General features: G+C 49.6%; 1 protein-coding gene across 1 annotated transcript in view; it reads right to left on the bottom strand.

Moving 5' to 3' along the window:
* Positions 1-1,602: 1,602 nt before the first annotated feature.
* LOC135240775 (collagen alpha-1(IV) chain-like) overlaps positions 1,603-21,335 on the bottom strand; it is a 55,075-nt gene continuing 35,342 nt past the window's right edge. Inside the window, exons 20-52 of the mRNA XM_064310692.1 lie at positions 21,182-21,217; positions 20,934-21,080; positions 20,300-20,380; positions 19,859-19,942; positions 19,481-19,551; positions 18,845-19,036; positions 18,096-18,264; positions 17,705-17,797; positions 17,198-17,302; positions 16,966-17,063; positions 16,030-16,180; positions 14,728-14,841; positions 14,225-14,392; positions 13,809-13,898; positions 13,555-13,707; positions 13,167-13,265; positions 12,976-13,065; positions 12,343-12,482; positions 11,894-12,020; positions 11,047-11,127; positions 10,582-10,680; positions 10,441-10,491; positions 9,873-10,058; positions 9,645-9,778; positions 9,209-9,281; positions 8,366-8,437; positions 7,487-7,615; positions 6,959-7,057; positions 6,634-6,846; positions 5,931-6,108; positions 5,206-5,320; positions 4,548-4,720; positions 1,603-3,813 (exon numbers count right to left, since the gene is read on the bottom strand). Coding sequence (XP_064166762.1) covers positions 3,732-3,813; positions 4,548-4,720; positions 5,206-5,320; positions 5,931-6,108; positions 6,634-6,846; positions 6,959-7,057; positions 7,487-7,615; positions 8,366-8,437; positions 9,209-9,281; positions 9,645-9,778; positions 9,873-10,058; positions 10,441-10,491; positions 10,582-10,680; positions 11,047-11,127; positions 11,894-12,020; positions 12,343-12,482; positions 12,976-13,065; positions 13,167-13,265; positions 13,555-13,707; positions 13,809-13,898; positions 14,225-14,392; positions 14,728-14,841; positions 16,030-16,180; positions 16,966-17,063; positions 17,198-17,302; positions 17,705-17,797; positions 18,096-18,264; positions 18,845-19,036; positions 19,481-19,551; positions 19,859-19,942; positions 20,300-20,380; positions 20,934-21,080; positions 21,182-21,217 — 3,893 coding nt within the window. The 3' untranslated portion in view covers positions 1,603-3,731. The remainder of the gene's footprint in view (positions 3,814-4,547; positions 4,721-5,205; positions 5,321-5,930; positions 6,109-6,633; positions 6,847-6,958; positions 7,058-7,486; positions 7,616-8,365; positions 8,438-9,208; positions 9,282-9,644; positions 9,779-9,872; positions 10,059-10,440; positions 10,492-10,581; positions 10,681-11,046; positions 11,128-11,893; positions 12,021-12,342; positions 12,483-12,975; positions 13,066-13,166; positions 13,266-13,554; positions 13,708-13,808; positions 13,899-14,224; positions 14,393-14,727; positions 14,842-16,029; positions 16,181-16,965; positions 17,064-17,197; positions 17,303-17,704; positions 17,798-18,095; positions 18,265-18,844; positions 19,037-19,480; positions 19,552-19,858; positions 19,943-20,299; positions 20,381-20,933; positions 21,081-21,181; positions 21,218-21,335) is intronic.

The following is a 21,335-nucleotide window of genomic DNA, read 5'->3' as shown; positions in this document are numbered from 1 at the left end:
CGGTTGAGCGAAAAAAAAGCAGCAGGGGCGCAAAGCGGCGGTTTGGGCCGCCCGCCGGAGCAAAAAGGGAGAGAGAGAGAGAGAGAGAGAGAGAGAGAGAGAGAGTCTGTGCGGGAGTAGCGGCGCAGCGGAGAGATGAAAAGGCACCGGTGCCTCCTGGGGGCCATTGATCTGCGCGCGCATGCCAGGGTGAACGGGTTCATTGGCAGAGCGCCCAGAAGAGCTGTCCTAGTGCAGCGGCGGCTTCCAGGTGTGCGTGGGGGGGGGGGGGGGGGGGGGCGAAGGAGGAGGAGACGGGGGGGGGGCGCACTTCCTGAATGATTCCTCCCAGTCAATGATCCGCCCACCTCCTGTCACTCGTCGCCCCCTTGTGGCCGAATTCTGCGCTGCGACCACCTCTGCTAATGAGAGGGGCGTGCGGGCAGACCTGAGGTGTGGCTCTTCGTCCAGAGTTCTCGGAGGTGGAGTAAATGCTGGCTCTGTTACGCAGTTTAAATAAAAGCGCTGTTTAACGGGGCAGAAGGGATTCCGCCTAAAACCCTGAGACCTCAATACAGCCAGAGAGGGCTATAGAATTACAGCACAACCGCTTAGCAGGTACTTTCCGAGCGCCGCTTACAAAAAGCGGAGAACATCAGTGTTAGTTCATACCAAAAGTACAAAAGAGCAAAATCACCAGAAAGGCACAGGGTGCCCATTTATAATCAATGGGTGTACAGCTAACCAAACAGTCCAACAATTTCTATTGTTATAAAAAGTAAATACCACTACACAGATCTTTACACAGCTGCGCCTATATCATTTTCCCAAAAAGGAAATCCAAAGAAAGAAAGAAAGAAAGAAAGGACAGCTAATGAGGTAGGTGGTCAGGGGAGGTGGTTCTTCGATCTGTGCCAGAAGATGATATCATCTCTTAATGCTATAATCAAATGAAATTAATTGGTCAGAATGAGATTAAGAAGCTCTCTCCCTCCCTCCCTCTCTCTCACCCTATCTCTCCATCTCCCTCTCTCTCTCCCTCTCCTTCTCTCTCTCTCTGCTGAGTCACAACTGACCCACAGTGGCTTAGCTTCAGCCTGGCGGCAGAGCGCGTTGCTCTCTCTCCGCTCCAAGTGTCCACAGTTACGGTCCAGCAGCTCTGTGAGGGTACTTCTGCGTGCCCCTGAAAACACCACACAGAACGACGAGGGGGTTTCCCACAGAACCCCCCCCCCCCCCCCAAAGAGGAGAGACCGAAAGAGAGAGAGAGAGCCCATCTGCAGGGAGAGCTAATCTCTTCTAACCAGTCCAATTCATTTAATTATTACATGAGATGATGACATCATCATCTGATGCAGACTGAAGACCCGCCTCCCCAGACACTCATTAGCTGTCCTTTCCATCTTTTTCTTTGGATTTCCTCTTTGGGAAGATGATGCAGGTACAGCTGAGTAGATATCTGTGCGGTGGTATTCACTACACGTGCGTCGCGAGTTTTAATGGTCGGTGGGAATTGTAGGGTCTTTCTTGAGTACTGGGGATTTGCGCTGAAGTAGACGTCTGAGATGAGGACTGAGGAGGAAATGGACTGAAGGCACACAGAAAAAAGCAGGCAGAAGCGCCTTTTTTTTTTACAAATTACTTTATTGCATGAATTACGCGATTCGTTCTGGGCTGAAGAGAGGTACTGCAAGGGTTTCGGTTAAAGACGGCCACGTACTGCACCACAAACGATCTTGCATCGGTGGCGACGTCCCATGGACAGGAAGTCCCAGAGAACGCCGGTAAGTACAGTTAATACCGCTCGAGGACGCTCAAAAGCACAGTTCAAACTTTGTTTGAATAAAAAAAAAACTGACAGGAACCGTTTGCCACGTACTGGACTCGAGCTGGTGTGCCCGTTCTCTCTTCCTTAAATATATCTCACAAGCCCCCGAACCGCAGAATTGTGGGTGAACTGCAGGTGTGACCAATGGGATTCAAGATACAAAAAAGATGGGGGGCGGGGGGCCGGTGCTCGATCTAACCAGCCAGTGTCTTGTTAGACTTTTCCATATATACCTCTGATTGTCTTTTGCCTGAAAGTGTGGGTCTGCTGCAGCAGATCGGTGACCTGTCCAGGGTGCACCCCTGCGTGCTCACCCAACGCACACTCCCAGCTGGCGTCTTCTGAAGACCAGCGTGGGCAGTGGTTTAAAGTCTGCGGTGTGACTCAGCTGGAATGTTCCGGTGTGTGGGCACGAGTTCTCTCCGTGCGCTGGGCTTTAAAGTGGCGGATCTCAGACACAGGTCACTTCACTGTGTCTGAGAACTGCACTGTGTCTGCTGGCTGAGCCTGGATAGGCATCGCTGCCGGAGTTCGTCCCTGGCCTTTTACATGGTGACAGATTTAGTTTTGTTCCGTCAGTTTAAAATGTTATTGTCTCTGCGCTCTTCCATTACCAGTAATAACGCGAGCAGTACCACTAGAACGAGCTGAATACTGAGTGGGTATAATGGTGATTCATTATCACGGCATGGGACTCAGTGTGTGGTTGTTTACAGACCACCAGCAGGGGGCGATGTGGGTGGGACTGCAGGCGCCTTGACAAACAAGCAGCACCCCCCCCCCCATCGGCAGCTGGTGAGCCTGACTCCATGATCCTGAATCTGTCTCACGTGCCGAATCATATGAGGCGCAACTGATTCACCTTACAGTGGCCGTTCATCATGGGACACAGGCCCCGGGGTCATATTCTGCTCTCTACTGCCCCCTTTCTGCAGGTCACTGTCCGTGCCCTCAGCAAACTGTGCGTGTGAATACGGTGGCATCTCTACCCCCAAAACGTGCGTCTAAACACGCTGAGGCATCTGGGAAAGTGAGTCCAGAGCTGCTATTCTATGCGCCCCACAGTTTTTTTGCAGTAATACAAATCAACAGCCAAGCCAACAGGCTCTGTTTCCATGGCGAAACGGAGGCCATTTTAAACTGCCGTCTGCATTGTAAGTGCCTGACCTTTGACTTTCCTGTTTTTTGGTGGTTTTTTTTTTTTCAAAATATTTTCATTTATAAATTAAAAAGCAGTTTCACAAAAAGGAAAGTGATTATCTGACATATTTTGGTTGCAGCGATTAGTATTTTGGATGCAATATATTTACAGTGAGGCTTATGATACTGTCAGTATTATGTCAACCTTTATCTAATGGAGATTTCAACTACAGTTATCCGTAAGCTCAGCCTTAGCATTAGTACATCTTTGGAATAAATTTTTTTTTTAAAAACAACAAAAGTATTTATATCTATAAACTGAGTTAGGTGGGATCTGTAAAAAAAAAAAAAAAAAAACATCAAGGTATTACTTAATGGAAAATGTGGATAAAGAGATATAAAGTAAATAGCACCTGACTGACACACACACACACACTCCTTTAAAATGGACACTTGCTTACATTGGGGTATATTCAGTGCAGTAATAAAGTGCCACTCTGGATAAAAATATTTTTTGGCGATGCAGCTGAAACGTGTTTGGCCGCGTAGCGGAAGTGTTTCGGGCAAAGTTAGGGCGGAGTGCTCCATGACGAGCACCTGCCGCTCTCCCAGCTCAAAGTCCTGCCCGATCGGCGCTGTATGCACAGAAAGGAACACGCGGTGAGTTTGGGATGGGTGAATCTGTCCTCCTCATGAAATAGCACCATCGTTTGTAAGAAGACAAAACACAGACACAAGAAAAGTACGGACGAAAGAAAAAAAAGAGCCATTCTGGAGAGCCTTTTTACGTCCTCTTCATGCACACCTGGCACCTGCTGATGTGCGTGCGCAGGTCTCCCGCCTTCAGCGTCGTTGGGACGGGTTTCCTGAAAGCAGAGCGGATTTCCCCTCTCAGCGCACGCCAAAAAAAAAGCAGCACTGCCCTCCGGTGGCTGAAGCGGTGTACTGCAACAAGCAAACCCATTACCAATTCCTCCCCCCCTGAGACCGCGTAAGTGAGAAATGGGGAACCCCTCCCCTAGTGGGCTGGAGTGTACGTGGATTTCCACTTTCCACTGATTACCCCTGTCTCAATTAGCTGATTAATACCCGCATGCAACAAAGCTGGTTCAGTCCTAAGATGTTTCACACTAAAATGTTTCACATTAGAACCGAACAGCTTTAAGTTGTAACTCAAAATCTTATCAATAAATTTTGCTAAAATTTCTGATCACATAGATGATTTAACGAGCTCACCCCAGGTCTCTGCCTTATGTAAACGTAAGGGTGAAAGTGTGACACATACCACCCTTCTTGCGTTTGTGTTTGCACTGGACAAGATTGGAGTGTCTGAATTAAACGTCTGCTAAGCTCCACTAAAGTAAACAGCCACAAAGCCAATAACTGCCATTGCCATATAACAGTAACTATATATATATATCTGACTGTATGTTTTATGAAGGCAGTTTGATAGTTGTGTTTGTGTACGTGCGCCTCTGTTTTTAACCAGCATGCCTGAAATAAGAAGGCGGTTTATTTCTGTTTAAATATAAAAGGGGATATAACAGGCTGTGTGGGGGAGGGCGATCGAGGGGGGCGGGGGAAGGCGCCCGCTGCTCACTTAAACATCTCGCTCTCCTCGATGGTGGCCAGCCAGAAGCTGTAGGAGTTGGCGTAGTAGTTGCAGGTGCCCCGCCCGTGGCACTCGATGAAGGGGGCGGAGCGGAACTCCTCCAGGCAGGAGCCGGGGGACGCCAGGGCCTGACCGGAACCTTCCGCCCCCGCGCTGGTGTGCTGCGGGAGAGAGGGAGGGAAACGGACGGGTGAGAGAGAGAGAGAGAAACGGACGGGTGAGAGAGAGAGAGAGCAGTGGGGGGAGAGGGTGAGAGAGAGAGGGGGAGGAGAGAGAAAAAGAAGGGGGAGGGAGATGGGGAGAGAGAGGGGAGGGAGAGAGATGGAGAGAGGGAGAAAACAGAGAGGGGAGAAAGAGAATGAGGGGAAGAAATGGAGGAAGGGAGACGGAGAGAGAGAATGAGAGAGAGAAAAGTGGATGGAACAAGAGTAGATGGAGACAATAAGGGAAGAAGAAAGAGATATGTAGTATGCAAAAATAGTTTTCTTTAGTCTCATGCAACGCCAGAGTTCAAGTTCATCATACGGAGGCAGCTACTACCTCCAATTAATCTTCCAAAAATACACATTCACTTCCGTCACTACAGTGCCTATAGTGGGCGTAACTATGGTGTCCGTGCTCCCCAGTGTGGGCTGGTCCCTCTCACCATGACGAAGGAGTATCCAATCCACAGGGAGTCCCATCCGGTAGGGCAGGGCGGGATCATTATGGTCTGGCTGTGGACTGCGATCACCATGGCTGGAGCCTCACACACAGCACACCTGTGTGACACACACGCACATACACACACACACACACACACACGCTCAGCGATAGCCAATAAGAAGCCTGACAGGTATACAAAAGCAGTGTGTTCTGCTCCTGTACGGTCAAGGGCTCAAATCCACCCATGAGTGAGATCCTTCACAAAAACTGCTCCAGCTAGCACACGTCAGCAGAAATGGACGAGGCGAATTACAGGTAGTGAACAAAAAATCTGAAACATTTGGGTCACTAAGGGACAGGCACACACAGAGCAGAGGGTAACAGGTGGGGTATGTGTGGGTGTGCGTATGTAAATGTGGATGTGTCTTGGTGTGTGTGGGTGTGTCTTGGTGTGTGTGTGTGTGGGTGTGTGTGTGCATGTAGATTTGTGTGTGTGTGCATGCATGCGTGCCCTTTCTTGTATTTCTTTTTCCTTGCACAAATCTCTAGATCTGTCCCTGCTCTGGGATTAGGAGCATGTCTATTAAGACCGTGTGTTCAGCAGGTTAAGCATCGTTAGTGTGCAGCATTTCTGGTTCATGCAGTCCTCAGGTAAACCCCAGGTAAGGAGCGGCGTGCCTGTTTGGCCCCTTCGGGATGCCAGTCATCCTTGGCCCCGCCCCTCACCTGCTGATGAAGGGCTTGATGCTCTGCCCGGTGACGGGTGCCATGCTCATGGGCATGGGCTCCGGCGAGGTCAGCCAATAGGAGTAGTCGTTCCGGGAGGCAAAGTTGCAGACGTTGTTGATGTTGCAGAAGAGGAAGGGCATGGGGCTAAACTTCCTCAAGCAGCTCCCTGCGGTTCCTGTAGGGGGCAGAGTTGAGCATGAATTAAAATAGGCATTCATATCATTTTTTTTGCATCAGTGCTGTACAGATTTGCTGTTGATTAACTGATATGATGGCCCAGTAAAAAGCAACCATTCAGATGATGGTTCTCCAGGTTCTTGGAAAACCCCATTTGGACCCATCCACATCCAAGCAAGAAGCACTCCTCTGGTACTCCTATTCCTCCACACCTATATTAAAGCCTTCAGTGCACGCAGTACAACAGGAGAGCCAGCACTGACACTCACTGGTACAGCTTCAATGGGCCTGTCCGTGTGTCATGGTCAGTAGCGGTCACTGACCCAGGTCCAGACCGTGTGTCATGGTCAGCAGCAGTCACTGTGTAATGGTCAGTAGCGGTCACTGACCCAGGTCCAGACCGAGTGTGATGGTCAGTAGCAGTCACTGTGTAATGGTCAGTAGCGGTCACTGACCCAGGTCCAGACCGTGTGTGATGGTCAGCAGCAGTCACTGTGTGTCATGGTCAGTAGTGGTCACTCACCGAGGTCCTGACCGTGCGAACGCTCGTTGCCCTGGACGTACAGGAGGGAGTATCCGTCGTAGATGAGGCTGGTGCCCTCGGGGCAGCCTGGCACCTCCACCGTTTGGCTGTGGCGGGTCACCAGGAACCCGTGGTCCATCGACGAGGGACCCGGAGGCCCCACCTGGCCGGGCAGGCCGTCGGGCCCTGGGGGGCCCGGATACCCTCGGGGGCCTGCGGGAGAGGGCGGCACGGTGTTCAGGAGGGGAATTTGATCGTGAGCTGGCACAGGTGGTGGGCATGGGGAGAGGAAGGGCAGGGCAGGGCAGGGCAGGGCAGGGCTCACCTGAGGGTCCAAGAGGGCCGGGCTCTCCCTTGGAGCCGGGACGTCCGTGGTACCCAGGCACCCCATCGTCTCCTTTGTCACCCTGTTGTCCCGTTACACCTGAGAGAAGAGCGGGTCTGATCAAGGCCATCACAAACTAACTGCACATTACCAGTCAGATATGATCCAAAACTACTGTAACTGCACATTACCAGTCAGATATGATCCACCCAAAACTAACTACATTACCAGTCAGATATGATCCAAAACTACTGTAACTAAACATTACCAGTCAGATATGATCCACCCAAAACTAACTACATTGCCAGTCAGATATGATCCAAAACTAACTGTGCATTACCAGTCAGATATGATCCAAAACTACTGTAACTGTACATTACCAGTCAGATATGATCCACCCAAAACTGACTGTACATTACCAGTAAGAGATTATCCAAAACTACTGTACATTACTAGTCAGATATGATCCACCCAATGGCAATATTAGCCATGTTACATCTTGGGCATCCAGGGAACCAGAAATTCTACCTTGAAGCCCCTTCAGTCCGGGAAACCCTGGATGTCCCTTGGGCCCCTGGGGGCCTTGAATCCCTGGGAAGCCAATGTCTCCTTTGACTAAGGTGTGGGGTCCAGGAGGCCCGGGGGGCCCAACACTGCCTGAGAAACAAGAGTGTGGCCGAAAGGTTACGCAAGTTGGGCGGATAGTCACCATACCTGTCTTAACGACTACTTGTATTTTTATTTATTTTTATTTTTCCATAGATTGCGTTGTTGCCGTTCTCGTTGTTAGTGTTAATCAGTTTAACCATCAGGGTCCAAGTTGAACTATGCGGTTGTTCCCTGTACTTGGACCGGTACTTCTCTCTAGGGGTTTCGTCATACTTGTTCCTGGCTATGGTTATACATAACCAGGAACCTGGATAAGAGCGTCTGCCAAATGCCTGTAATGTAATGTAATGTAATAACCAAAACGAGCATTGAGCAGATCTAAAAGAGAGTCCATCCACTATATTTGCTGCTCACATCATGATTCATCATGGGATTTGTTTATAATGTGATCCCAGTTTGTGATTTGTAGTTTTGCGATGCGTGTAACACATTTTGTGTGTCGACAGCTTGAGATTAGTAGTTTGCTATTTGTAGTCTGAAATCTGTAAAACAGGATTTTCAGTTTTGCGATGCGTAAAACACAGTTCCCTAAACACACATTGGTTATGAAACACTTTATTCTGTAAGAGGAGCCTGAACTCACCTGCTGCATTTTTGGGGGTTCAGGCTCAGTCTTTTTCAAATTTTTCATATTATATGTTTCTCATTTAAAGCACCTTTGTAACAACGTTTCTGTAAAAAGTGCTATGCAATCAAAGTGAAATTGAACTGAATTGAGTGGAATGAGAGAGCCAGTACCTTTCTCCCCGGAGGAACCTCTGTCTCCCAGCTCGCCCTTGAGCCCGATCACTCCAGTGTCACCTTTCGACCCTGGAGGAGAAACAAAACCAAGGTCACAGCTCCATAAACGCCAGCCCAGTCTGAGCAAGACCCAAGGGATAGCTGTGTGTTTCTTCAGCACAGCACTATAGAACCTCACTCACACACACACTGTACAGGTCACGGGCAAAGAAAAATAAACACAGCAGTGATCCACCAGCAAAGGGTTCTGGTGGTTCCATTTTCTTGGCATAGCTCGGGTTCACTCATACCCTCAGAATGTAACCTCACTGGCAGTAATTTACCAAACGGTGCTGCAAGATCATCTTCACTCCATGTTAAAGCATTTTTTTCCCACAGAGAGGAATGTCCAAGACAACACTGCCCTCATCCAAAGAACGCAAGTGATCTCCCAGTTGTCTGAGGAGTGTGTCACTGACTAATATCCATGTGTCGCAGCCTCCTCATCAGATCTGAACCCATGGATCAAGAACTTATGGAATATTCTGGAAAGACACCCAAGGACTATATTTTCCACATCCATCAGCTAAGGGTGAGTTAACTGACGTTCCTTTCTGAAAGAGTGGTATAGATTCCAGACGACCGTTGACTTTACACCATGGGTCATGCAGGCTGTATTGACCATCTGTGGTGGCCCAACACTCTGTAAAGTGACTTTACATAATTCCTTTTTTTCCCCTCTACCTTGGGCTATAATGACGGAAGAAAGCACTCACAAGTGTACAAACATACACACACACACACACACACACACACACACATTGCTGTGTGAGTCAGTGTGATTGTGTGAAGAGAACCAACCTTGGAATCCAGGTACTCCCTGTTGTCCAACGTCTCCTTTATACCCATTGACTCCAGGCAGCCCAGTTTGTCCCTGTCATGCACAAGCACACAACATGGGTCATTTTATTTACAGCAAACCAGCCATGCTTGTTTGACTGTGTAACTGTTCGGGGTGTAACCCAACAGTCCATGGCCCGTCGTAGCAAGGCCATCCCTTTTCAGGAATTGATTCAAATTCCAAAGGACTGCAGTAATGACGTCAGGGTGAATGGACATGAGACCACGTAGAAAAGGCTAATCGCAATCATGAATTAGCAATCTCCATGCTAACGGAAGACTTGTCTCTGGGAACAACATGTGCATGGTTTGGGGGTGTAGGTGTTAACAGTGGGGGTGTAGGTGATAAAACATGCAGGTGTAGGTGAAAACAGCATGGGAACAGACAGTGACTCACAGGAAATCCTGGATGACCTCTATCCCCCTTTTCACCCTGCCGTCCCGGGGGGCCAGGGGAACCCTCGTCTCCCCTCTCCCCTTTGGATCCTACACTTCCCGGAATTCCAGGATGACCCGCAGCTCCAGGCGCACCTGCCAGGTAAAAAAAAAGAAAAGGGAATGGGAATATTATCCTGTCCTGGGTCCTGCACCGGAAATTTCAACTGAAACAGTTCGCTGGACCTACCTGGCTCTCCCTGAGCCCCCAGCACTCCTTTCTCTCCCTTTGGCCCTTCAGTGGAGGGCCCCTGGAGGCCCCGTTCCCCCGGCCAGCCTGGCTGGCCCTGTTCACCGACCGTGCCCTTGCTGCCCTTTATTCCCGGGATACCTGGGCTTCCGGGAAAACCTGGGACACCTGCGTTGCCTTTGTCACCTGTACAGCAAGAGACATCGGGGGGGGGGGGTTATTAGGTGGGGCTGTGTGTGGGTGTGGCTGTGTATGTGGGATAGTATAGTGGGCGGGGCTGTGTGTGGGTTTGGCTGTGCATGTGGGATAGTGGGCGGGGCTATATATGTGTGTAGCCCTGTATGTGGGATAGTGGGCGGGGCTACATGTGGGTGCAGCCCTGTGTGTGGGATAGTGGGCGGGGATACATGCGGGTGTAGCCCTGTATGTGGGTTAGTGGGTGGGGCTATATGTAGGTGTGGCAATTGATATTAGGCCTAACTGATTGACAGTAGGATAGAGAGCGAGGTTTGATGGCGGAATAGAGACCAAGCCTGGTCGATTGAGGGGAGGGTGAGGTAAGGCTCACCTTTGGTGCCGGATTGGCCAGGGCTCCCAGGTAAGCCTCTGCCAGGCACACCTGCGGAGGAGAGAGCGTGAGTCCTGTCATCCAAATCACAATCCTGCCACAGCAACTTTTTTTCCCTCCTGGCTCTGCCCAAACACTCACCTGGGTCTCCCTTCTCTCCTGAGGATCCGGGTATCCCATCCACACCTGGCTCACCTTTCTCTCCCGAGGGTCCTGATGGGCCCTGCAAACCTGGCTCACCTGGACACAACGGCATTCCACAAAGCATGAGTTTCCACAGAAACGCAAGCCGCACCTTAAACATGGCCTTCTGCATTCATCAGAGGGCATTGCAAATGTGACGCACATTTGGTAAAAATCCCTCAGAAGATTTTAGAATAACTTCACAAGAAATTCTCTGCCTCTTTTTGTCAAATTATTATGTGTGTAATGTTTATTATGTGCTCCTGATCTTTTACTTCATACCAAATGCTGATTTCATTGGTAAGTCTTAATCAACAGTACAAATAGACCCTCAGACCAGACAGAGTGAACACACAAGTCACGCATTAATTAGGTGCAAAGTCATGCCCTTGGATGCCATCGCTGCATTCGGCAGTCACTTACCTGGCCGTCCTGGTACACCTGGGTCTCCTGGGAGACCTGGAAAGCCACTGATGCCTTTCACTCCCGGGGTTCCAGGGCTTCCTGAAAGGGGAACAAAGGCCTGTGACCTGCACTTGCCCAAATACAGAACAGACTGGCACATCGTCATGCGTGATGTGCGGTGACAGAGAGGTCAGTAATTCACGCTGTGCAGTTACAGAGTTCTGCAGTTTTTGCTGCGCAGTGAAAGATGTCTGTAATTTATGCTGTGTGATGTCAGATATCTAGTTTTTCGATTACCGTCTATGAGAAACAGGCAATATAATATGATCTGGCAAACTTGGTCTGTATATTGTGTCTTCTCTATCTTTTCTGTCTATGCTGCACCCCCACCACCGCCACCACAGGCCAAGGAAGAAATGTCTTATGGCAATTAGAGTCACACCGAAAGTCTTCTAAATGTCTACAAACTTGGGGTGCCCTACAGTTTTCTCTCCTTTCAAAGTTTTTTTTAACTTTATTACTTGAAAACATCAGAATTATTGGGAGTCAGAGACCCAGCATGGCTACAGTAATCACAAAGATGATGTTCCTCCCATTTTAAGTTTTAATGCAAGCCGTGATATTTAATTGATCACATTAAAATATTAGGAAATATGTACTAATTTTGCTGTGCAGTGACAGGGATGTCTGTAATTCTTGCTGTGCAGTGACAGATGTGCAGGGATGTCTGTAATTCTTGCTGTGCAGTGACAGATGTGCAGGGATGACTGTAATTCTTGCTGTGCAGTGACAGATGTGCAGGGATGTCTGTAATTCTTGCTGTGCAGTGACAGATGCACATGGATGAAGGGGATGTCGGTCTAACCTTGCCGGCCGTCTAAGCCCACGTCTCCCTTCTGGCCTGGCGATCCTGGCATTCCCGGGACTCCCATCACCCCCTTCTGACCCTTTTCTCCAGAGGTTCCAGGAAAACCAGGCAAGCCTATCTGACCCTGAGCGAGAGAGTGAGAGAGAGAGAGTCAAGTGTCTCTGATCCAACCAAAAGCGGTAATACACTGGCGTGCAAACAAGAAACGAACATATACTGCCACTAACACGCACAAAAACTTACGTGCACACACACACACACACGCACATGCATGCACACATGCACGCTGCATGCACACATGCACGCACGCACACACACACACACGTACATGCATGCACGCACGCACGCACAAACACACACAGATCTAGGCAGACAAATGCACAAATAAAAGAAAGACTTCAGGGGTACTGTGATGCGAGTGGTTAAGACAGCAGGTTGAGACCTACCTTCTCTCCAGGGGGTCCAGGAACCCCGACACCTGGCTGTCCCGCGTCCCCTTTATCCCCCCTCTCTCCCCCAGAGCCGGGGAGCCCAGGGTGGCCAGGTGTCCCGATCGTTCCTTTGGCACCTTTTGCTCCTAATGAGCCTGTACAAACATATCAACACCTGCATCCAAATTCCTTCTTCCACAAGCAGACAATACACCAATGATCACAGTGAGCATGGCCAGGTTGTATACACTGCATGCCACTATTATTGATACCATGGAGGGTTACATACACCGGATGGCACTGATATTGGAGGATCACATGCACAGGATGCAACTAATATTGCTACCATAGTGGGTTACATGCACAGGGTGCCACTGATATTGCTACCATAGAAGGTTACGTGCACAGGATACCCATAATATTGATACCATGGAGGGTTATACTGTATGCACAGGATGCCACTCTTGGTGTCATAGAGGGTTATATTTACTCTGATATTGGTACCATAGAGGGAAATATGCACAGGATGCCACTCATATTGGTATCATTGGCGGGGTATATGCATAGGACGCCACTCATATTGGTACCATAGAGGGTATTATGTGCAAGATCCCACTGATACTATAGAGACGCATTTGAGTTTCGTACCTGGCATGCCCATTTCCCCAATGCTGCCTTTATGTCCAGGTGATCCAACACTTCCTGGCTCCCCTGGTTTTCCAATGTCACCTTTCTGTCCTGAAATGTGTTCACAGTTGAATCGGAGATTAGTTTTTTTTTTTTTAGGCACTGAGAAAATCATGCCGTTTCTTAACAAGTGTGAAATATAGGTGGGGTACCTGGTTGTCCTGGTGACCCTGGTTCTCCGTCTTTTCCTGGCATTCCTGGTACTCCGGGCTGTCCCTGGTATCCTTTTTCTCCCGTTCGTCCAGGACCACCTGTCAGGATGAGTGTGAACTGTAACGACCTTTACCTGTACTCCAACGCGTTGCATAAACTCACTCCTTCCCACTCTGTCTGAACTGTGCACTGCAGCTTCCAGCTGACAGGCCTGTTTGGTTGCAGTCTGAGGAAAAGGGAGTGTACCAATCTTTCCGAATCTTTCTGTGTGTGTCTGACACCTGCATTCTCTGTTTCACCCCCGCCGCCCCTAAACCCCCCCGGGCCCCTGACACCCCTCCAAGCCCCTGCCCCTCTCCCATCTCCCCTCCCCCCAGACTGCCGTACCTCTGTCCCCAGCATCTCCCTTGTCTCCCTTCATGATCGCCTTCTCCGCTTCGCTCATGCTGCCAGGGAGTCCCTTCTGACCCCGCTCTCCTCTCTCTCCTTTGGGTCCCGGCTCGCCGAACTCTCCCTTCACCCCAGTGACCCCAGTGTCACCTGCGAAAACAGCCAAACACAATTAACCAGATAACGCAGGAGGAAAGTGCGCCCACAATGACACACCAGTACCCCAGAATCAGAACGTTCGTCCTTCTCACCTCTCGGTCCTGGGGCGCCGGGACCCCCAGGAACGCCCTGGTATCCGGGGGTCCCCGGTGTTCCTATCACCCCCATCTCCCCCTTGGGACCTGCGGAGGACATGGGACACCACATTCAGATGACTGTCACTCACATGGATGGGACAGCCACCAAGAAACTTGACAAAACAAACTGACTAGTTTGGCTGACTTGACTTTGATTACAGTCTGACTGACTTGATTTTGATTACAGTCTGACTGATCTTTGGTATTTGGTTACAAATCTGACTGACTTGGATTTGATTACAGTCTGACCAACATGACTTTGATGACAGTCTGCCTGACTTTAATTTGATGACAGCCTGATTGACTTGTATTAGAGAGCTTATGTGTCATAACCTTCCTGTGGGCCCGGTTTCCTGCGCAGACAAGCTCACCTGGCTGGCCTGGAAACCCGTCTCTTCCAGCAGGGCCTGCTCTTCCGGGAAAGCCTTTGGATCCCACTATTCCCGGGAGCCCTTCGCTACCCTTCTCCCCCTGAGGTCCGGGCATGTCCAGGCCAGGGAGGCCGGGGTACCCCTTTTCCCCCTTCACTCCCACGTTTCCTGTCGGAACATGTTATTCACACGCTGATCTCCACCGGACACCAGCCAGGTATTTTCAACACTTGTCCTGGTGTTAACCATGAAGAAACACTATTTTTCAAATGCTGAACAGCTACGGGCCTTATTAAAAGTGTATTAATTGTGAGGAAATCAGATATTGACACAAACTGGGATCGTAGAGAAGGCAATGGAACATCGTTGCAAAAAGAAGCTAAGCTAATGCAGTACTACAGGTGAGCGTGTACAGATGATTGTGTAGGGGTCTGGATGCAGCTCTACAGGTGATTGTGTAGGGGTCTGGATGCAGGTCTGGAAGTGTATGCAGGTGAGCTCACCAAAGGGGCCAGGTAAGCCTGCTTGGCCCATGGGCCCAGGTGGTCCTGGCTCGCCTGGTCCTGGGGGGCCAGGTGGCCCCTCAATCCCATGCAGCCCTGGGGGTCCTGAATCACCTGCAAACAGAAGGGAGGCGTGGTGAGCAACACATAAGTGAGTGCAGTCAGAGGCAGTGGTCTTAGTGAGTGCAGTCAGAGGCAGTGGTCTTAGTGAGTACAGTCAGAGGCAGTGGTCTTAGTGAGTGCAGTCAGAGGCAGTGGTCTTAGTGAGTACAGTCAGAGGCAGTGGTCTTAGTGAGTACAGTCAGAGGCAGTGGTCTTAGTGAGTACAGTCAGAGGCAGTGGTCTTAGTGAGTACAGTCAGAGGCAGTGGTCATAGTGAGTGCAGTCAGAGGCAGTGGTCTCAGTGAGTGCAGTCAGAGGCAGTGGTCTTAGTAAGTACAGTCAGAGGCAGTGGTCTTAGTGAGTGCAGTCAGAGGCAGTGGTCTTAGTGAGTACAGTCAGAGGCAGTGGTCTCAGTGAGTGCAGTCAGAGGCAGTGGTCTTAGTAAGTACAGTCAGAGGCAGTGGTCTTAGTGAGTACAGTCAGAGGTAGTGGTCTTAGTGAGTGCAGTCAGAGGCAGCGGTCTTAGTGAGTACAGTCAGAGGCAGCGGTCCTAGTGAGTACAGTCAGAGGTAGTGGTCTTAGTGTAGTCAGAGGCAGTGGTCTTAGTGAGTACAGTCAGAGGCAGTGGTCTTAGTGAGTGCAGTCAGAGGCAGTGGTCTTAGTGAGTGCAGTCAGAGGCAGTGGTCTTAGTAAGTACAGTCAGAGGCAGTGGTCTTAGTGAGTGCAGTCCGAGGCAGTGGTCTTAGTGAGTACAGTCAGAGGCAGCGGTCTTAGTGAGTGCAGTCAGAGGCAGTGGTCTTAGTGAGTACAGTCAGAGGCAGCGGTCTCAGTGAGTGCAGTCAGAGGCAGTGGTCTTAGTGAGTGCAGTCAGAGGCAGTGGTCTTAGTGAGTGCAGTCAGAGGCAGTGGTCTTAGTAAGTACAGTCAGAGGTAGTGGTCTTAGTGAGTGCAGTCAGAGGCAGTGGTCTTAGTGAGTACAGTCAGAGGCAGTGGTCTAGTGAGTCAGTAGGAGTGGTCTTAGTGAGTGCAGTCAGAGGCAGTGGTCTTAGTGAGTACAGTCAGAGGCAGTGGTCTTAGTGAGTGCAGTCAGAGGCAGTGGTCTTAGTGAGTACAGTCAAAAGCAGTGGTCTTAGTGAGTACAGTCAAAAGCAGTGGTCTTAGTGAGTACAGTTAGAGGCAGTGGTTTTAAGGGGCACAGTACCTTTGATTCCCTGAGCCCCAGGAGGCCCTGTCTGTCCCTCACGTCCTGGGATGCCAGGTAACCCAGAACTGCCCTTCTCTCCTGGGAACCCAGAGACCCCCTGAGGCCCCATGGACCCCTTGGCCCCAGGAAGACCCCGCCCTGGTTCCCCCTGGAGACAATCGGTGAATTCATCAAAAAGCACACAGCAATGAACCCACTTCACTCTCCTAGCTGGAAATTCTGTCATACTTTCTAAGAAACAAGCCTCTTTAAAGGTATACCATGCAGGAGTTTCACCTTGAAAATAGTATAAAACAATCATGCTTCGTCAGTCATTATTATGATGCACTGGCAATTTGTGTCTTTGTTCACTTCCACCCAGTCCTGGCTTGTCTGTATTTGTCATTCTAAAAAGTGTTTGGGACGTTTCTTGGCATGACCCTTTTTTCTTTGTCAGCGGTAACTGAAAAGCATTTGGTCAAGAGGAGAAGAAGAAGAGGAAACATGCATGGATTGGCAAGTGGTACGTCTTCATGCCGAGTTAGTGCTGGAGAGACAGGGTTTCCTTGGTGGCTTACCTAACCCTATCCATGCATTATCCGGTCAGCATTCAGGTTAGGTAGCTGCCATTGTTAGCCTACTAAATTCAATTCAGTTTGGCAACGTTAGCTGTCTGGCAACTTACGGCTGAAGAATAAGATTCCAATCTACTTCTCTCGGCTCATATGGGCTAGCCAGCTATAGTTAGCTAGGTAATAGGGGGTGAGTCGGAAAATCCTACTGTGTAAAAAAGATGCAAAAAAGTAATAATAAAAAAGAAAGAGCACTGAAAAGAATACTGCACAGTGTGCCTTTAATTCTCTTCTCTTTAGCCATCGATCATAGGCATGCTAAAAGGAACTGCTAGATGGGCATTCTTTGGCACTTGACTTGCTTCCTCATAACCGCATGTACCTTTTGCCCTGGTGAGCCAGTTTTTCCGGGGAAACCATCCTGCCCAGCTGCTCCTGGTGCTCCAGGTATCCCAGATGCACCCGGTATTCCAGAAAAACCTGAGGAATGAAAAGAGAAATCATTTTATTTGTACAACAGCAACTCAATACCTTTAGCCTGCTTTTGTATTTCAGGCATCTGCAATATATGGAGGAAGGTAAAAGAGCGTTGGTTGTGGGTGGGTACGGGGTACCTTTAGGGCCTGGGAGGCCAGGTAATCCAATTCCTGGGAGGCCTGGGTCACCCTTCTGTCCAGGGAAACCTGGCATGCCAGTGTCCCCTCGAGGACCTTGATCACCTGGGGAGACACCATCACGGTTGTACTGTCATTCACCCCTCATCTTTACTGACCTTCACCTCTAATCTTTACTGACCTTCAACCCCTAATCTTTACTGACCTTCACCCCTCATCTTTACTGACCTTCACCTCTAATCTTTACTGACCTTCGACCCTTAATTTGTACTGACCTTCGACCCTTATCTTTATTGACCTTTGACCCTAACCTTTACTTCCCAACTAACAAGATTACAGACTAATAACAGAAACAGAGATTCAATCAGAGAGTGAAATGCAAAAAGAGATTATTTGGGACCTTCCAGTTCCTGTTGCCATAACTTGCAGTATTTGCCTTTTTTCAGACCGGTTCCTCTGTGCTGGCCCATGCAATAGTCTTAAAAAAGGAACACCTTCACTGCTCACCTTGCCGGCCAGGTCTTCCCATGTCCCCTCGAGGTCCAGGGACACCTTGTGGCCCAGGTGAGCCAACACCTTTCCCAGCTTCACCTTTGGGTCCTGAGAAAGAGAGATGAGCTTGTGTAACTCACTGATCCACCCTCACTAGGATTGAAAATGGTGATGGTACCTGGTGACTTTAGGCCGAACCCAAACCATTACTTCGTGCAGAATATTAATGCATTATAGGCATCATACAAAATTTCTAAGAGAATATTAATAACTGACACCAAAATTATTAGAAAGGCCTGAGATTCCAGGACTGATTGGGATTGGATCCAAGTTGGAGATTTAAGCATCAAAAATAGTTTTCCACTGATGTGACTAATGAAATCTAATCAAATTTAATCATACCCACCTGCAAAGCCTGGAGATCCTGGGCGCCCTGGCACCCCCTGATCACCCTTCTCTCCCGGCTCCCCAGGAAGACCAAACCCTGGGATCCCAGGGGGCCCTCGCTCTCCTGGTGTCCCAATCGAACCCGGGTCTCCATCCCTGCCCCTGTCTCCTTTGATACCCACAGTTGCCTGAGAGGAGCAGAGAACATTGGTGGTTCAGACTAGTTTAACCTGGTGTAGACTGGTTTAAAATGGTTTAAACCAGACTTTAATTTAGACTGGTTTAGGGTTTAGCTCAGGCTTGGGTTTGTGTGTTTTTCTGTAAAAGATACATGTCGACATTCCCATTGTGACCTACCTCCTGATTCCCTTACGGATATTTAAACATTCTTCAAACAGCTTTTATTTTAAAACAAACTTTTCGGGCAAAACGCCCTCTGAGTGTCGAAGGTCCTCTGACGTGCTGGGAACGTTTCGCCCAAAACGTTTGTGCAAAAATAAAAGATATATAAAGAATATTTTATGGATGCGTGGTCCTTGTCTCATTCCTGCATATTCAACGTAGGACCAGCACCCAAGTTTACATACTACTGAGTTGAGCGTGTTTCTTTTTCATTAATACCGAAATATTCCAATCAAATATCAAATGCTAAATGCCAAAAGTTCGTAAAAATGGGATTTATGGGAGGTGAAGTTCAGAGGCAGTGAAACGTAGTCCACAGTTGAGTGGCTGTAGTGGTGTGATCATCAAGTAGCAATGGCCACTCACTGGCTCTCCTTTGACTCCAGGATGGCCCGGGTTCCCATCCCGGCCAGGGAGCCCGTCCACTCCCGGTAGACCCCTTGACCCTGGGGTGCCAGGAAAGCCCTTGTCCCCCTTCAGTTCTGGTGCTGCATAGATGTCACCTGGCGGTCCATGGGCTCCTGGGGCCCCTATCAGCCCTGGGGAACCAGTGCTGCCCTAAGGGGGAGGGCAATACTGGGATTAGTGTTTTGGGGTTAGGGTTAGGGTTTCCCTGTCCCCTTTCTACACGCTTTTTCTTTTTCTTTCTCTGGATTTTCTTTTGCGTAATGTTCATAACACATAGCTGTGTAAACACAGTTGTTGAGGCATACCTTTTTTTATACAATACATATTGTCGTTTGTTAGGTTTACATTTTACCTATGGATAATAAATGTTCCTCTGTACCTTCTTGGCAATGCCGCAGTTTTTGTATTCCTGAGAGAAACGCTGATGTTCTCCACTACTGCAAGTCACTCTGAATAAGAGTGACTGCCAAGTAATTGTAATGTAAAGCAATGAGTCTTAAGCACAATCGCAGGGTAACACAGTCCGTTCCGGTGACAGGTCACATGGTAGCACAATCCAACTGCAGACAGTCAAACAGTAAGACAGTCACTCACTGGGTCACCCTGACGACCAGGAGGCCCAGATAGACCCTGCTCTCCTTTGCTGCCGCCAGGTCCAGGGAAACCTGCCATCCAGACACAGGTAAACATTGTAAAAGGCACAGGTACAGCGCAGGACTGAGGTCAGGTAAAATAACACAGCAAGCCAGCACCTTCCCTTTGGAAAGGATGTGTTCCCTCACATGGCCATTACTGCTGCCCGTGTCAATAATGGATACACAGCCTATACAGTCTTATAGGGTCGAGTCGGTTCCTTGACACAGGCTTCAAGGTGACCTCTACAGCAGGAAACCGCATTGTGTTTGCATTCGTTTTTGGTCATCCCTGTGAGCACTGCGTTTTCACTCAAGGTTACTCTAGTCCTCTCCTCACCTTGTTTTCCCTCTGGGCCAGGTGGGCCCGGAAGGCCAGGGGGACCATGGGCCACACAATGCAAGCAGGTCTCTCCTTGGTCACCTGAGGGAAGCCACACAGGGGGGGACGTGTGCTTAACACTTCACATCATCAGGGTCTGAGATTCACATTTCTTTACGTTCTTTAATGACCAGGTGAAGCTTCTTGGAAGAACAGTGGATTAAAATGAAGACACATCAGCACTTTCTGTTGTGGTTATTGGCAGCTCTGCACACCAATTAAGTGCAGAAATCCCAAAACGAGCCAATGAGAGATGAGCACAGCTCTAGACGGAGAACAGATGTGTTAATCTGGATGCACCTGCACTTTTAACCTCTTGTTAACAGTTTCAGTGAATCAGAGAGGTGCAGAGGTTCTCGTAGCGGGCGAGGGGTTAGGGGAGCATTCAGTCTCTCACACCTTTCTGGCCCTCTTCTCCACCGAGTCCGGGGGGCCCGGGTGGCCCCGGGGGGCCGTGGTTTATGTTGCAGTCTCCATCACCTGCAGAAAGGGCAGAGTGGACAGTGGTTAGGGCAGCTGTAGGGCCCTTTAATGGCAGTACCCAAAGCTGGCCATCAGAGCTTCAGCCTCCCACTCAACCCCGCGCCATCTTCCCAGACCCACACAGCTCTCTGCTCTTCCTCTGCAGTCTGAGGCTCAGCTTTTACATGGAGGGGGACAGGATTCAGTCCTATTCCCTGTTACCTGCACTCTGGCAATCTCCTGTGAGCAGTGCAAGCTGTTGGCTCCTACTGCCTTCCATGTTCTTCTTCTTAGATTCTACCATTAGCATAGCAGCAGGAACACAGCCATACAGCTCCCTACACTGGCTGTTTTCAGTACGTCACACTATGAAGCATGAAAGCAAGGCAGTAGGTCCACGGCGGGAAGGTCATGTGACCCACGTGGGACCCAAGGCTGGCAGCACGTTCACATCGGGAAGGTCATGTGACCCAATCGGGGCCTACTTCGGCTCCGCCTCTTCCTTTTTCCGGACGATGTTACCTGGGAGATCCACACACACTCTCAGGCATGAGCAAAGGTGTGCTCTCACCTGGAGGGCCAGGTGGGCCAGGTGGCCCCGGGGCCCCGTTTATGCCTTTTGGTCCAAGCAGTGACAGCCCATCGATACCCCTGTCCCCTTTCTGACCGATCTCTCCTGGGAATCCTTTCTCCCCTGGGGGGCCCTCAATCACATTGCCTGAAGAGACCATGTGACACAAAATGGGGGAGATTTCAGAGGTGAGATCAACATCTCTATCGAAACTATCATAATACCGTGAAATTAAAATGGCCACCCACCAGGCAGACCCCGGACTCCTTGAAGCCCAGGGAAACCTGCAAGCCAGAGACACAGTGTCCAGTCAGATTGTCACAAATCACAGTACTAGACAGGTCGCTTAAGTTTTTTAACTAAAAACCGAAGTACGTGACAAAAAATGTGCCATCTCCATGA

This window comes from Anguilla rostrata, chromosome 15 (genome assembly GCF_018555375.3).
Source record: "Anguilla rostrata isolate EN2019 chromosome 15, ASM1855537v3, whole genome shotgun sequence".
NCBI classification, from domain to species: domain Eukaryota; kingdom Metazoa; phylum Chordata; class Actinopteri; order Anguilliformes; family Anguillidae; genus Anguilla; species Anguilla rostrata.
This window is presented reverse-complemented; position numbering and strand designations above follow the sequence as displayed.